The sequence below is a fragment of the Ictidomys tridecemlineatus genome, chromosome X (genome assembly GCF_052094955.1).
Source record: "Ictidomys tridecemlineatus isolate mIctTri1 chromosome X, mIctTri1.hap1, whole genome shotgun sequence".
Taxonomy (NCBI): Eukaryota; Metazoa; Chordata; class Mammalia; order Rodentia; family Sciuridae; genus Ictidomys; species Ictidomys tridecemlineatus.
In genome coordinates, this window is record NC_135493.1 from 16869778 (window position 1) to 16886144 (window position 16367).

Consider the following 16367-nt stretch of genomic DNA (forward strand, 5'->3'; position numbering starts at 1 on the left):
TCTTGGCCCCTCACTTCACCTGCGGACCCCATCCTTCCTGGTCTCTGATTTAGCCCCCCCATGGGTCTGTCCGGCCCTGCCCTTTTGAATTCCCAGTCAGTCACTTCTCTCCCAGGTGGTTCTGGCAGATCAGTTTAATTATGTTCATTCTAAACTCCTTCTCTTGCATTTCTTCTAATGTGTTGTCAATGGATTCCATTACCGGAGCATCTTGGTTCGTTTGGGGCACTTTGTTCCCTCAATTCTCATGTTGTTTCCGTGTCTTCCCATCTAGCAGTGGGGATCTGAGGCTGTACAGTTTCTACCCTGTAGATTTACAGTGTCCCTGAAGGTTTCCAGTACCTCACCTTTAAGGGAGAGACCAATATTAATAGCACCCAGTGCAAACAATAGACAGCCTTACACCCAATAACTCTTGTTAAGACATCCACAGTTTGGCCGCAATAAACACAATTGGTGTGTTCAATACTGTCTACAACATGAACACTTAATTTGCAAAAGGGTTTACAGTTTCAGATGTTGGACAAAGAGAGGTGGTGTAGGAAGTGATGTTCATGGGGAAGGAGGAGAGAAGATAGACATCCAAAATATAGGAAGAGTGAAAGAGGAATTGATAGAGGTTGGCTGTTAGCAGGAGAAAAGAGAGAAAGAGAATCCAAGGAAATAGACAAGTGAGGGAAAATGTATGTAAAATTTAAAGAAATTATGAAATGAAAAAAGTAAAAATAAAAGAATACATAACAAAACTGTAATATACTATGCAGACATTCAAGCCCTCAATAAACTGATGCATGAAAATACTTGGTTTCAAAAATGGTAGAGATGTGAGAGAGAGAGGCAGAGGGAGAGGGAGGGGAAGAGAGAAAGGATCTTGTTGGAAAATAGAGCAATTGTTTCCTTTGGAGCTCAAAAGTTTCTCAGCTTCCCTTCTCAGCCTATAGGTGGGGTTGTCTGGAGTTTGACGGTAGCTCCACCCTAAGGATGGTGAGGACAAAATATATAAAGACAATTGTCGGTCCACGTTGGAAGACTGCACCCCAGGAATCTCCTTTGGTTTCCACTCTTGTGATGTAGCTGCCTGATCTTGGCCCCTTACATCGCCTACAGACCCTATTGTTGCTGGTCTCTGATTTAGTCTTTCAGTCGATCTCTCCCGCGCCCACTGTTTTGAATTCCTGGTCAGGCACTTCTCTCCCAGGTGGTTCTGAGGGCTGGGCACCAGGGCCTTTGCACTGGTGGTGGAGACCTGTTCCCTGTGGGTCAGCAAGACCAGGTGCTGAGATTGGTGGGCCAGCCAAGTAGCTGCAAGCAATGGGCTGGGCTGGGTGCTAGGGAGGGGTTGGGAGACTGGAGATTGGTGAGCTGGAGAGCCCTATTGGGTGCTGGACTGAGGCCAGACCTGGCAGGATCAGGGGATGTGTGGGTGCCAGACTGGGGATGGAATCAGGGTCCAGGCTAGTGTGAGGATCTGGTGAGTGCTGGCCAGAGTGGGTACCAGGAACCCAGTGGGCGGCGGACTAGCTGGCTGTGCGAGCTGAGAGCAAGATGCCCTCACACCCTCTTCTAACCTTCCAACCTGCAGTCGGCAGCCCCATGAGTCCCCGCACGCTTCAGGAGTTGCCGAGCTGGGGAGAGCCCACCTTTCTCTGGGCTCTCTAACCTGTGTTCCCCCAGGCGGACTGCTCCCAGTTTCCGACTTTCCACAGGATTGCTGGGCTCAGCCTGGCCCACACAGACCTAGCTGCAAACTCAGGGATCTGGCTTTCAGTTTCCTTAGGCTCAGCCATGCTGCAGTCCAGAGATGGCTCCGGGATCACGGATGATTGATAAAATCTGGTGGAGAGATTTTTTTTTTTTTTTAAATATCTGATTAGTGATCAAGCAGTCTGTAGTTCGGCTAGGGCAGACTGCTCCTCAAGTCTCAGCATTTTTCACTCTAAGCCTCAGAGAGATGTGGTATTTATTCCTGCTGTTGGGGGACCTGGATGCAGAGTTGGATGCATACGTGCATTTTCCTGGGAAGTGAGTTTGTAGCTTGTAGCAGGTTCTCAAACTTGAGGGCAGGTTCTAATAATGCCTTTTTGTCTTCATGGCTGTGTCTTCTTCTCTTTTTTTTTTTTTTTAAATATTTATTTATTAGTTTTCAGCGGATACAACATCTTTGAATGTGGTGCTGAGGATCGAACCTGGGCCGCGCGCATGCCAGGGGAGCGCGCTACCGCTTGAGCCACATCCCCAGCCCCAAATGCTGTACAACAGATCTCCAGATCTTTTTTTTTTTTTTCCAGTGTTGGAGATTGAACTCACTTTCTCATGTTTTTTCGCCCTCAGCTCCAGGAGGGCCATCGAACCTGAGACCTCAGGCTCCAGGAATAAACTAAACTCCCAGAGGGGGCGATGGCTCTTGGCCCAGGCGCTGCCACTGAGGCCACCTGGCTGTGCATGCGGGACCCTATGCTGCAGGACTTCAACAGGGACTGTGAAGTGTTCCGCCAGCATTTCAGGCAGTTCCAGTACACGCAGGCGGCGGGGCCTCGGGAAGTTTTCAGCAGGCTCTGGGAGCTTTGCTGTGGGTGGCTGAAGCCAAAGATGCCGTCTATGGAGCAAATCCTGGAGCTGCTGGTGTTGGAGCAATTCCTAACTATACTGCCCACTGAGATGGAGACCTGGGTGAGCGCATATGGCCCGGAGAGTAAAGAAAGGCTTTTGGCCCTGATAGAAGACTGGCAGAGACAGCGTCACATACCAGAGATGCAGGTGAGAAAAGAGTTTGGGGTTTCGGCTATTAGTGCAAAGGAGGAGCTTCGGCCGCAGGGCCTGGAACACTCATTTTGTCTGTGTGTCAGTCCACGGCCCCAGTGGTTCTCTAGATCCCTTTTCATTTCCCCTTCTCCTGGAATCAGCCTCTCAGTCCATGATTCCGAACCCTATCAGACCCTGTCTCGCATCCACAGCACATATTCTGTAATGTCTCCTCAATTATCCGCAAGTGAAATTCACAAATGACATCATCTACCCACGTGCATCAACCATGAGCTTCAATAATTTGCTCTATGGCCTGCAGGCCTCATCTGGCCACAGTCTGTTTGTATGTGCCCTGCAAGCCCCTGGTGATTTTTACCGTCTTCGTGAATCGGTTCCCCAAAAGAGGAGCCAGCGGGGTGTCACAGGCCTGTCATCCCATCCGCTTGGGAGGCTGAGGCAAGAAGATGGCGAGCTTGAGGCCAGCCTCCACCACTTAGTGAGAACCTGTCTCCGATAAAACATAAAAGGCCAGAGGTGCAGCTAAGTGCTAAAACCTCCCTGGCTTCCAACCCTAGTACCTACCAATCATATAAGATCTCAACAAGTAAATTTAAGTGAGAAGGAAGACAGAAAAGAAAGGGTAAATGTAGCCCACACTCTAAAATATGTACTATTTTGGCTCTTCAGAGAAAGTTTGTCAACTGTGGGTCAAGTCGAGTCCAGAGAGGATGTAAAGGAGAATGACCATAGTTGGTTCTTAACGAATGTGCATTTCTGCATAAAGTCCATTTCTGCTGGACTTCACTGGAAGACATCATGAAGTTGTCAGATGCCTACCTCTCTGCTTAGAGTCACTGGGATGGGACAGTCAGACGTTGAGTAAGACTCAAGCACTATGCGCTGTTGCTACTTGCCGCATGATCTCCCCAACTGAAAAACTGTCTTAGTAAATCAGAACAAGTAGAGTAACCATCCTTTGTTTTGCACACTGCATTCCTAGGAAATCCAGGTCGTGCTAAAACATGCAAAATTAGTCTCTCAGTATCTGGTCACCACAAGGAGGTACTTTAACTACATGAACGCCTGAGGGGGGAACTGCACAGTTGGTAGGGACCTGGAACAACTCTGGTTGGTGAGCAATGCTCCCATCTCTGGTCCACCGAATCCCTGTAGCTGGCACCAGCCAGCATATGTTGGACACTCCACAGGGGCATTGGAACTGCCCTGGGTTCAGAAGTACCTACCACAGGATGCCCGTGTTTGGGGAGTGCAGGGCTGAGGGGAGGGCGGTGTGTCCGGGAGAGGGGAGCATGTGCTTCTAGCAGGGTGTTGGGGTGCTGGGTGTCCTGTCGGGCAGGGCTCTGCAGGAGCTGTTGGCTTCAGGGCACAGAGAGTCCTGACCAGGAGGCTTCTAAAGGATCCTGCCTCCCCAGGGTGGAATGCGTTAGTGGTTTCCCTTCCCTCTTGTCTTATTAGTTTTGTTTACCATACAAGATTTCGTCTTCATGTGCTCTAGACTGGCACTTGAAGTGCTGCTGCCCAGCACAAGAGCCACGGGCCACGTGTGGCTTTTGAGCACTTGAAATGTGGCCAGTGCTGGTTGAGACCTGCTGCGGGTGTAAACTGCATAGCCCATGCAGAAGCTGTGGGGGGAAGAGGAGGTAGTACTTGGTAATTGTTTGGATTGATTTCATGCTGCAATCCTGATGGTTTCCATATGTCACGTTAAATACAACATGCTATTAAGATTGGGGACTCCCAAGTTCCTTTTTTACACTGTGTCCTGTGACTACTGGAAAATGTTAAACTACACACGTGGCTCTATTTTGAGTGCTAAGGCAGCAAGGTTTCCTTTGGTGTGAGGGCAAGGTGCATTTTCTCCCAATGGGTCTAGACTCTTGAGCAATGGACTCTGGCATTTCCCCCAGGTTGACGTGCATGACTTGCTCTTTGAAGAACAGGCGCCTTCGGGAACTGTACCCATATCTGCAAACGTGCACCTGGAGACATCTGCGCTCCAGGGAATGGGACCTGTCCAGGCGGCTCCCGAGACAGGGGCCTGGATCCCACAGGCAGGGCCTCAGGAGCTGAACTATGGTGCTGCTGGGGAATGCCAGCCCTTTCTGGATCCTGGTAAGGCGAGGTTTTCTTTCTGCTCTTTTGTGTCTGACCGAGCGCACAAGAGCTCTCAAAGGTTGGGGTTGCTGGGAAACATGGATTCCCCAGTGGAGATGGACCACTTGGATGAAAAGGAGGGGGAGGAAGAGGAGATGTCTCTCTGGGAACAGCAGGGGAAAATGCATTTTGGGTACAGTGGCGTGGGGAACAGGTGAAAGTAACCACCCTTCTCATGAGTAAGCAGTCACTCAGCCCCAGCACCACCTGGGGTACAGGTTTAACAAGGTCTCTGAGCAAAGTGCTGCACACACCGCCCTTTGAGAACCAGGGCCCTGGACACAAATGGGTGCGTGCTAGCAGGAGAAAAGGCCAGGTGGAGAAAGGCAGCGGGACTTGATGCCTGGGTGTTCCTGTTCCTCTTCCCTTTGCCATTTCCTTACATTGCTACCCATGCCCTGTCCCAGCCCTCCCCTCCGCCACTGAAGCTTGGGCCCAAGTGTGGTGGGAGTCCTCTCCCTTTCCCCAGCAGCCCAGCGTCACCATGTTGGCACACCAAGACACTGTGTAGTCCTGAGAGCACCAAAGAGCCCTGCAGATGCAAATAGGTGGAGAACGGTCCATGTTGCAAAACAGAAATGTGGGATGCCCCCATCACTAGCACAGGGCCAGGGCTTAGCAACTGTGTCCCCTTCCACTTCTCCACATTTATTCCCACAATCAACATTCTGAGCACCGTGAAGAGCCAGGCATCTTGCTGGACCCTGTGACTAGACAGTCCACGGGGCAGGAAAGCAGCCCCAGCTGTCCCGGCACCCACTTCTGGTGGACAGTCCAGATACGTTGGATATGTGATGGGAACGTGTGTGTGTTGGAGGGCTTAGGATGCTGGCAGAGCACACAGCAGGCGCCCTTGCCATCATTAGGCTGAGGGAAGACCTCTGGAGGAGGGGGATCTGGGGTAGTACTCTAGGATGGATTGGAGTCAGCCATTGAGTGGTGGGAGTGAGGAGGGGGAGCCTTGGCAGAAGGGCTGCAAGTGCAGAGGCCCCGGGGCAGAGAGAAGACCTGCTGCTACACTCTGAGGGGTGGGCAGGAGTCGGGGTGCTGTGTCACTGAGGATAGATTGAAAAGGGGTGACTCAAAAGATGATGAGCAGTTTTGAAATAGAGGACTCATGGATTGATGGGGTGTCATGTGATTGACACAAAAGGTTAAAAAGTGGCATCCTGGTTGCTGGCCAGTGAACTGGTTAGACGACAGTATTAATCACCGACACAGACAACACTGGGCAGGATCAGGTTTTGTAGGTCTAGATGAGTTGACCTTTGAACATGTGGAACTCGGGGCAGTCCTGGTTTTCCAGGTGGAAATGGCCAGTGTGGAATGGGAGCTAAGAAGGGACACCAGGGTTTGAGACAGAGGGACCAGGGCAAAAAGGGCAGGTCATGTTCGTTGTATAACTACTGCTCAGGTAGTTTCCTTTACAACCCAGAGTGGCTGGCCTCAGGGCTCAAGCCAAGAGCCACCCACCCTGCAGCAGAAGATGGCCCAGGGACTCACCTCTTGCTTGTCAGTAGCACTGGATGTCGACAGCAGCACCCTGGAGCTATGCTGTAAACCATAGTGAGCATCCTTCTTTGGCCATGTGTCCACAGGAGACATTTCTCAAAAAAGGGTCATTTGTTCAGTGGGTGGAGACCTTTTAAGATATAAATAGACATGGTCAAATGTCCTCACAAACAGTTGTGTGCCGGCACCCTCCTGCTGAAGCTTGTGTGAGTGTCAGTTTCCTTCTGTTAACCTACATTGGGTCTCCTCTGACGGTTTGATCTTGGCCTGTAACAGTAGCCACGGCTGTCCTCACCATCTTGGCACACAGGCATGGTGCCAAGATCTGTGAAAATCTGGTGGATGATTGTGAGGTTCATTCAGAATTATTGATGGTAATGTATTCCATGCAACAAGTGTGGCGGCTGGATGCAGTGGCACACCGCTGTAATCCGGTAGACTCAGGAAGCTGAGGCAGGAGGATCACAGGCTCAAAGCCAACCTCAGTAACCTAGTGAGGCCCTAAACAACTTAGTGAGACCCTGTATCTAAAGAATTTTTTTTTTGTTCAAAAGAGGGCTGGGGATATAGTTCAATGGTTAAGCTCCCCTGGGTTCAATCCCTGATACCAATAAATAAATGAATAAATAGTTACATAAATAAATAATACCCCCCCCAAAAAAAAAGAGTGGCAGATGTGGACTCAGGTTAGATGGGGGCGAGGTGCCATGTACTGGGAGCAGAAGGTGGGGAAATGCAAACCACTGAGAGTGACAGGAGTAGGGCTTCCATAGTCCAGGCAATGGAGGCCCCTGGATCCCAGCGCTGCTCAGGACCATCATGACTGGCAGGAAGGGCTGAATTGGTGCTCACTCCGAAAATGCATTGGGTTAACACCCAGGAAGAGGCTCCAGTTTGGGCCAACCTCTCTGAAAGCTGGCACCAAGAGCATGGTGCTGGGGCCGCAGAACTGAGGAGACTGTTCCCTTTGCTCTGTATGTGGTGCTTACGGGAAGCAGCAGTGGGATATGAGAGCCAAGGGGAAAGCCCGGGACACAGGGCTGCCCTTTGGCGCAACTCGTGGCTACTAGATGCTGCTAGAGGGCTGCTCTGGGTCCCTGTCTAGGTCTTTAGCTTCCATTCCAACCAAGGGACTGGTGTGTGGCCTGGTTTCAAAGGGACATTTGATGAACTCTGCAGACTTTGACAGGTTCAGGTCCTTGGGGAATGGTGTGGAAGCAGACCTAGGTGCATTTCCTGCCTGCGCAAACTGTTTGGCTTCTCACCCATTGGGGATATTCTCAGCCCCCATGTTTCTTCCACTGCCTTCCCCGCTTCCTCCCACTCCCCTGTTGCAGTTTCCTCCCAATCCACTTGATGGCAGCTTCCCTTTGACCTCTGCCCTCTGGCGTTATTTGAGCTGGGCCTCCTTGCCCTCTGATCCCATGTGAGCATAACCAAAACTGTGAATCCAAGCAGATTTTTATTTGAAATGCATGCCATTTTTCGGAATCTGGAGTATACAGTCGTCTCTCTAAGAAAAACTCAACTTTAGGCGCGCGCATGCGTGTGAGTATGTGTGCATCCTGTGTCTTGATATGATGTTCTGAAGCTTAGATTTCTCTTGGGGTTAGCCTGGTGCAGCTAGCTACCTTGCCACTGTGGTTCAGTGATGCTCGAATTTCAATACCAGCCTCTGTTTGGATCCCACTTTAACATTTCTACCCTCATTTCATGTTGCAGTAGCAACGTGGCCAGAGATGAGGAAAGAGAGGTAGTCAGCCACAGAGATTGTCAGTGAGGGCAGGGACGGTTGGGCAAGGGAACCAACGTCGAGTGGTAGAGAGGTTACCTGGTTGTTCTAGATGGACACTGTTTGTATTTTCTTGGGGTATTGGAAGAGGAATCCGCTTCTAGGCTTCAGCTGAGACACACATTCAGAGGTGCTCCTGGCTGGTTTCCAATCCAATTCAGTTGTCACTTTCATTCTTACAGAAGTGAGACTAGTAAGCGGTTTTCCAGCTTGTGTTGGCCCCTGCCCCTGCCTCTCTCTGCCCCTTGCAGTCCTAAGAGGACGTCCCTCAGCTTCCGTATGCCAACACACAACAGGAAGATTTACTTTGCATTTTGCCCCTCAGCTGAATACTCTCAGTCCCAAAGTTCCCCTGAAGCTCTTTCAGTTCAGTGACTTTACCCTGGATGGAGCCCTGACCCTTCCACCCATCAGAGGAGAAGGCTTCCAAGTAGGCACATTGGGCTTGTTCCCCTTGCTTGCTTTTGTTTCCCTGGAATTAAAACACACACACCAACACTGTGTGGCAGAGGCTCTGGGCAAAGGAAGCCTGACTGAGGAGGAAGCAGATGTGGAGAGGGCGCCTGTCCCAGGCAGAGGAAAACCTGGGGTGACTCACACTCTCCTTCCTCCCTCATCTTCCCTGTGGCCAGGACATGCCACCCCAGAGTGTCGCTGGAGCTGCCGGCTGGACCGCAGGAGAAAGCCAGGGATGGTGGAGCTGCTGGGCGCCCAGTGCATGGAGCAATCACCTGAGTCCAGGAGAGGTAGGCTAGGGCTCAGCCAGCGCCCCAGCGCCCCAGCGCCCCAGCGCCCGGGAACACCAAAGAGAAACCTGTAGCAGCCTTCCTCCGGGGGAGGGGGTAGGGAGGGTGCCTGTGCCTGGGGGTTCCCACCTTTCCTGGAGGCTGGGAGTAGAGCTGTTCTTTGGCTCCGTGTCCCTGTTTCCCCTGGAACACGGGGACTCCTGCATTTCTTCTCTCGGGTTTGGAGATTGGGACGGGAGGCAAAGGAAGTGCGCCAGAGCAGAGAAACCTGGGGTGCAACGTCCATGTCTCGTTTGTTTAGACGCGAAAGCACTTGGTGCTGGTCCATGCGTGGGCTGTCAGAAGCACGAACCTCTGAGGGCTGGCCCCGCGGTGGAGCTGCTGAGCTCCTCCCGTAAGCCCGCGCACCTCCCGAGGCCCTGTGCGGCGGGGAAGCCCCTGCCCCTGGCAGCCCACAAGCCGAGGAAGCCGCGAGAGAAACCCCATCGCTGCGGCCAGTGTGGACAGTGCTTCGCTTGCAAGAAGCGCCTCTCTGCTCACCTGAAAATCCACACCGGGGAGCTGGGTTACCAGTGCCCCGGCTGCGAGAAAGGCTTCCTGCACCGCTCAGACCTGGACCGGCACGTGCGCATCCACACCGGGGAGAGGCCCTATGAGTGCTCCCTGTGCCACAAGCGCTTCACTCAGGGCGCGCACCTCACCACGCACCAGAGGGGGCACTGTGGCAGAGACACCTCCCAGTGCCACAAGTGCGGCAAAAGGTTTGCCAGCAGGGCCAACCTGATGGGACACCTGAAAACTCACACGCAGGAGAAACGTCACGAGTGCCACAGCTGTGGGAAGCGCTTCAACCGGCGGACAGCTCTTACTCTGCACCAGAGGACTCACACCCAGGAGAGGCCGTTCTCCTGCCAACACTGTGAGAAAAGCTACAGGCAGCGATCCAGCCTCATGATCCACCTGAGAATCCACACCGGGGAGAAGCCCTACACCTGCAGCCACTGCTCCAAGAGCTTCATAAAGAAAGCAGGCCTCATCGCGCACCAGGCCGCGCACTTCAGAGAAGAGTTCCCCGGGAACCCGGTGCGGGAAATGGGTCCCGAGCCATGTGACAGTTGTGACCCCTAAGGGGCTGTGCCTGAGGTCGGTCGGCTGTGGCGGGACAATGCTTTGGTCTGACCTCCTTTCCCAGAACAGCTTTGCGTTCAGCTCCAGTGTGAAGGCACCTTCCCAGGCGTGCGCATTCCAGAGTGTTCTCCTGCTCTTGCCATTTGCTGCCTGGCGAGGTGCACGACATCGTGTTTAATCGCTGGGTTCTTGACCCAAGTCGCCACAATTTTGCACAAGTAAGAGGCCTGGAAAGGCTGGCATTCCTGTGGGACCTGGGGCCCCTACCCTCAAGGCGGATGTGACCCATCCTTCTGCAGGTATGCAGTATTTTCAAGCGTGAAGGTCTGACCCGTGGAGGAAGTGCACAGGCTCGCCCTCTTTCGGTTTGCACCTTGCAGTTCAAGTCTGAACCTCCTGGAGATGCTGTTCTCAAACATGTGGGCAGGGGGCTGGGGTCCTGGCTCAGTGGTAGAGCGCTTGCCTAGCTAGCACATGTGAGGCACTGGGTTCCATTCTCAGCACCACATTAAAATTAACAAATAGAGATATTGTGTCCATCTACAACTAAAAATATAACATATATTGAAAACATGGGGGCAAGCACTCTTCTGCACCCCTGCAAGAGACCAGGCCAGGAGCACTGCTTTTGTGCAGCCCTGGCGCTGTTTCTGTGTCCTTTGGGGCTTTCGCATGGTCCACTCCTTTCCCCCCTTTTTAAAAAGGAATTTTAATTTGTTATATATGAGAGCAAGCAGAATGCATTACAATTCATATTACACGCATAGAGCAATTTTTCATGTCTCTGGTTGTACACAAAGTCAAGTCACACCATTCGTGTCTTCATACACGTACCTAGGGTGATGATGTCCATCTCATTTCGTTCCCCCATGCCCCCTCCCTCCTCCTCCCTCCCTTTCCCCTATCTACAGCTCATCCAGTCCTTCCATGCGCCCCATCTGCATTATGAATCAACCTCCTTAAATCAGAGAACACGTTCAGCATTTGGGTTTTGGGGATTGGATAATTTCCCCTAGCATCATATTCTCCAACTCCATCCATTTACCTGCAAATGTCCTGGTTTTATTCCCTTTTAATGCTGAATAACACCCTATTGTGTATATAGACCACTTTTTTTAAGTGTTTTTTTTTTTACTTGTAGCTGGACACAATGCCTTTATTTATTTATTTATTTGTTTGTTTATTGATTTATTTATTTTTATGTGGTGCTGAGGACCCAACCCAGGGCCTTGCACGTGCTAGGCCAGCACTCTACTACTGAGCCACAACCCCAGCTTCTATACCGCATTTTCTTTATCCATTCATCTACGGAAGGGCATCTAGGTTGGTTCCACAGTTTAGCTATTGTGAACTGTGCTGCAATAAACATTGATGTGGCTGTGACCCTGTACTATGCTGCTTTTAATTACTTTGGGTATAGACCGAGGAGTGGGATAGCTGGGTCCAATGGTGTTTCCATTCCCAGTTTTCCAAGGAGTCTCCATACTGCTTTCCATATTGGTTGCACCAATTTGCAGTCCCACCACCAATGTATGAGTGTGCCTTGTCCCCTGCATCCTCGCCAACACTTATTGTTGTTTCTATGCCTAATAGCTGCCATTCTGACTGGAGTGAGGTGAAATCTTAGAGTGGTTTTGATTTGCATTTCTCTAATTGCTAGGGATGTTGAACATTTTTTCATGTATCTGTTGACTCATTGTATGTCTTCTGAGAAGTGTCTGTTCAGTTCTGTGGCCCATTCGTTGATAGAGATTAGTGCTCTATCGGATGTACATGTAGGACAAAAAAAAAAATTGTTCCCAAACTGTAGGCTCTCTCTTCACCTCACTGATTGTTTCTTTTTCTGAGAAGAAGCCGTTTAGTTTGAATCCATCCCATTTATTGATTCTTGATTTTAATTCTTGCTCTATAAGGAATTTGGGGCCTAATCCGACATGATGGAAACTTGGCCTGCTTTTTCTTCTAACAGACTCAGCGTCTCTGGTTGAATTCCTAGGTCCTTGATCCACTTTGAGTTGAAATTTCTGCCTGGTGAGGGATAGCAGTTTAATTTCATTTCGTTGCATAGGGATTTCCAGTTTTCCCAACACTGTTTGTTGAAGAGGCTGCCTTTTCTCCAATGTACGTTTTGGGTGCCTTTGTCTACTCTAAGGTAACTGTAATTGTGTGGGTTAGTCTCTGTGCCCTCTATTCTGTACCATTGGTCTACCAGTCTATTTTCTTGCCAATACCATGCTATTTTTATTACTATTGCACTGTAGTAGATAGTTCAAGATCTCGTAATGTGATGCCACCTGCTTTACTCTTCTTGCTCAGGATAGCTTTAGCTATTCTGGGTCTCTTTTTTTTCCAGATGAATTTTTGACTGCTTTTCCTGTTTCTATGAGGAGTGTCATTTGGATTTTGATTGGAATTACATTAAATGTGTATAGTGCTTTTGGTATTATGGTCATTTTCACAAATTTAATTCTGCCTATCCAACAGCAAGGTAGATCTTTCCATCTTCTATGGTCTTCTTTGATTATTGTTGTTGTTTTGTTTTTTGGTGGTGCTATGGTTTGAACCCAGGGCTTTGTGCATGCAAGGCAGGTGCTCTAGCAACTGAGCTATATCCCCAGTCTAAGGTGTTCTTTAATATATTTCTTCAGCATTCTGTAGTTTTTGTTGTAGACATCTTTTACCTCTTTTGTTGATTCCCAAGGTTTTTTTTTTTTTTGAGGCTATTGTAAATATGGTAGTTTTCCTCATTTCCTTAGAGGATTTACAACTGATATACAGAAATACCTTTGATTTATGGATGTTGGTTTTATATCCTGCTACTTTGCTGAAGACATGTACTAGTTCTAGAAGTTTTCGGGTGGAATCTTTTGGGTCTTCTAGGTATAGAATCATATCATTGGCAAATGGTGCTAGTTTGAGTTCTTCTTTTCCTATATGTATCCCTTTAATTTCTTTCGTCTGTCTAATTGCTCTGGCCGGTGATTCAACAACTATGTTAAGTAGAAGTGGTGAAAGAGGGCATCCCTGTCCTGTTCCAGATTTTAGAGGGAATGCTTTCAGTTTTTCTCCATTTAGGATGATGAGGCCTGGGGCTTAGCATAGATAGCTTTTACAATATGGAGATATGTTCGTTATCCCTGGTGTTTCTAGTGTTTTGAACATGAGGGGGTGCTGTATTTTATCAAATGCTTTTTCTGCATCTATTGAGATGACCATATGATTCTTATTTTTAAGTGTGTTGATGTAATGAATTACATTTATTGATTTCCGAATGTTGGACCAACCTTACCTCCCTGGGATGAACCTCACCTGATCGTGGTGCACGATCTTGTAGATATGTTTTTGTATTTGATTTGCCAGAAGTTTATTGAGAATTTTTGCATCCCTGTTCATTAGAGGTATTCGTCTGGTGTTTTCTTTCTTCATTGTGTCTTTGTCTGGTTTTGGAATCAGGGTGACATTGTCTTCATAGAATGAGTTTGGAAGTGCTCCGTGTTATCTATTTCGTGAAATAATTTGAAGAGTACTGGTATTAGTTCTTCTTTAAAGGTCTCGTATAACTCAGCTGTGTATCCATCTGGTCCTGGGCTTTTCTTGCTTGGTAGGCTTCTGATGGCATCTTCTATCTCATCGCTTGAAATTGATCTGTTTAAATTGTGTAGATCAACCTGATCCAATTTGGGCAAATCATATGCCTCTAGAAACTGGTTGATGGCATGGTCCACTTTTGACATGTGGACCATTTCAAAGAGATGAGGCCAACTCTTGGGGACAGCACTCAGTGAAGCACAGCAGAGGGTCCCCACCACACAAAGCCCACACAAATACTATGGTGAGAATACAGAACCTGTTAACCTGCAGGCTCTGCCCTGCAGAAGCTTGCAATGAGTGTCAGCTTCCTTGATTTTGCCTGTTGTTTGAAACGATGAAAGCAAGTAGGGCCTCCGGTTTGACTTGGAGTCTAGCTTTGCTTACCTTCCATGACTTTGAGATAATGTTCTTGCTTGTGCTTTTACAACTACTTATAGTGAAGTTTTCATGTCACTTCCTCTTTGCTCCAAGAGGTGAACAATGTTGATGTATTCCTGTCCATTTGGGTTGTATTGCATTTTGATTAATAAATGACATCCCTTCTATTTCTGCTTTGGAATAATCATTTAGATATTCGTGAATTCTTTCACATGCACCACAGGAAATAAGGGTTGGGTTTGTAGGGCACACTCCTGGAGAGTAGTCTGGGGACTCTGATTTCGAGTCTTTGGCAGCATCCCTGGCACTCGGGCCGGGACAGCAATGTGGAGTGGCATTCAGATGGCCTGCAGCTTTGTTCCCTGTGTTCCTTTGGACAAGTTCTTTTGGAACAATTTTCAGGAAGCTAAAGCACAGTTTATAACAGGTGCCTAGTTTTTGAGGCCGGCAGTCAATACAGAAGGCTATATTGAGGATGTAGGGGAGCCCTGGCCTCCGAGAAGGCTCACCTTCAGGGATTCATCGCTGTCTTTTTCCGAAGAAGAGACAGATCCTGCAGCAGCTCTCCTAAGGCTATGCAGCCATGGCATAGCTCTTGGTCCTCCTGTCAGCAGAGAGTCCCTGAAGGGGACCCTGGGTGGGTTTTGTGGCTGTGAACCTCGTGAATCAGCAGGGGTTGTTTCACAGTGTGCCAAGGAGCTTAATCCAGGACAATAGGAACACACATGGGAGTGGGTGCCCAAGAGTCTCACCACTAGGTGGCAGAGGAGAGTCGTTGCTCTTTGCCTCCTACACCTGAGGTCCCCAGGCCTTCTGAAAGGACAGTCTCTTGCACCTCCAGGAAACTGTGTGGGCCTTGGTCCTCAACCCTCTCTCTGTTCTAGCCTCTGACATGGGCAGAATCTTCTCAAAACTTACTAGAGCTCACTCTTAAGGCCAGGCCCAGCCCTGGGTCCTGTGCAGTGCAGACAGCAGGTGTGCATTGGATGGACAGGGTGAGCTCATCCTGAGCCTCTCTTGTGCATTCATGCTGAACTTGGCCAGCCCCCATGTCTTGGGTGTTAGCAACCGAGTTTGGGGAGCTGGGGGCTTTCTTATTCCCAACTGGTTGTTTCCAGCTGATGTAGTCAGTCGCGACTTCTCAGGCATCTAACCCGTTTGTGAAGGGTGCTGACATTTCGGATATGACACACACATACATACGATAGTTTGTAAATACCTTCCATCATGTATCTAATGCTACACACGGGAAGTGGAATGGATGCGATCCTGAAGGCAACTTCAAACCCTAAAATGTGAGACCCTTTTAGAAGAGCAGAAGTTAACTGACAGTGGCCTCCTGAGTCTAATCAGCCTTGGGCTTTGTAGACTGTTCTTCCTCCATTGCTTCCCACCAAAGTTCCCTGACTAAGAAGCAGGGAGTGTGGAGGGCAGACAGTGGGTGCAGAAGGTCCCCTCCTTGTGTGTGGGTGCAGGGAGCTCCTCCATGTTATATCCCCTGAGACTCTTCTGACTACCTGGGCCTTCCAAGATGTTCCTCTCAGGACGACGCTGCAGGTGCTAGAGACCCTCGGTGTGTGAAGGTTAAAGGATGCATTTGAAACCCCTGTGGTTCTTACTGCAGAATGTCGCTCTCATGCTGAGTGATGTGCTTATCTGAGGGAAGTCACCTATAATCGGTTGCAGGGGCTGACCTTGGACCCTCATGGAGGAATGCTCATCTTGCTCATTGTGCAGCAGGGAAGTCCTAACAAAGAAAGCTATGATTTGCTACAAAGCGCTGTCAGAACACTGGCAAGCTCCATTTCCTTGCTCCTTTGACAAGAAGTTATTCTCCACGGGTACAAGGTCACCCTGCGTGGCAGTTTCTGAACTCTTGGTGTCTGGACTCCTGTAAGATGATAGGTTATGTGTCTCCTCTTGCCTAGTGTGACTGTTCCGTGTAAACTGACCCATACCCACTATGAAAGCTCTTTCTGCTGTGCAATAAAGCAGATGCAGTTCTCTGAAACTGTCTCCAGAGGAGTGTGTCTGCACCGTCAAGCTCCCCACAGTCGATGCTGAAGGGTAGGCCCCTCAGCAATAATCTATCACAGCAGAAGCCATGCTGTGTGAATTCCAAGGAGAGGTCCTAGCAGTTCACGGGGCTGCCGCTTTGTTCACTTTGCTAGTCAAGAGGCAGTTTCTGTGGCTCCCTTAGAGTCTGCTTCTCCGTTATGCTGATGCCCTCTCTGTGTACCTGTGTTTGTGTGTACTTCAGAGGTAGAGCTGTGCTCTTTCCTCCCTCATTGATTCAAGGA

The 16367-nt window shown here is 49.5% G+C and overlaps 1 protein-coding gene across 1 annotated transcript; it reads left to right on the plus strand.

Annotated features, from left to right (window-relative positions):
- The first annotated feature begins 4619 nt into the window (after nt 1-4619).
- Nucleotides 4620-14234, plus strand: LOC101963512 (uncharacterized). Its single transcript, XM_040284134.2, has 3 exons — nt 4620-4878; nt 8857-8970; nt 9272-14234. Exons 1-3 carry the CDS (start codon nt 4770-4772, stop codon nt 10096-10098), a joined length of 1050 nt encoding a protein of 349 aa, XP_040140068.2. The 5' UTR covers nt 4620-4769; the 3' UTR covers nt 10099-14234.
- The last annotated feature ends 2133 nt before the right edge of the window (nt 14235-16367 follow it).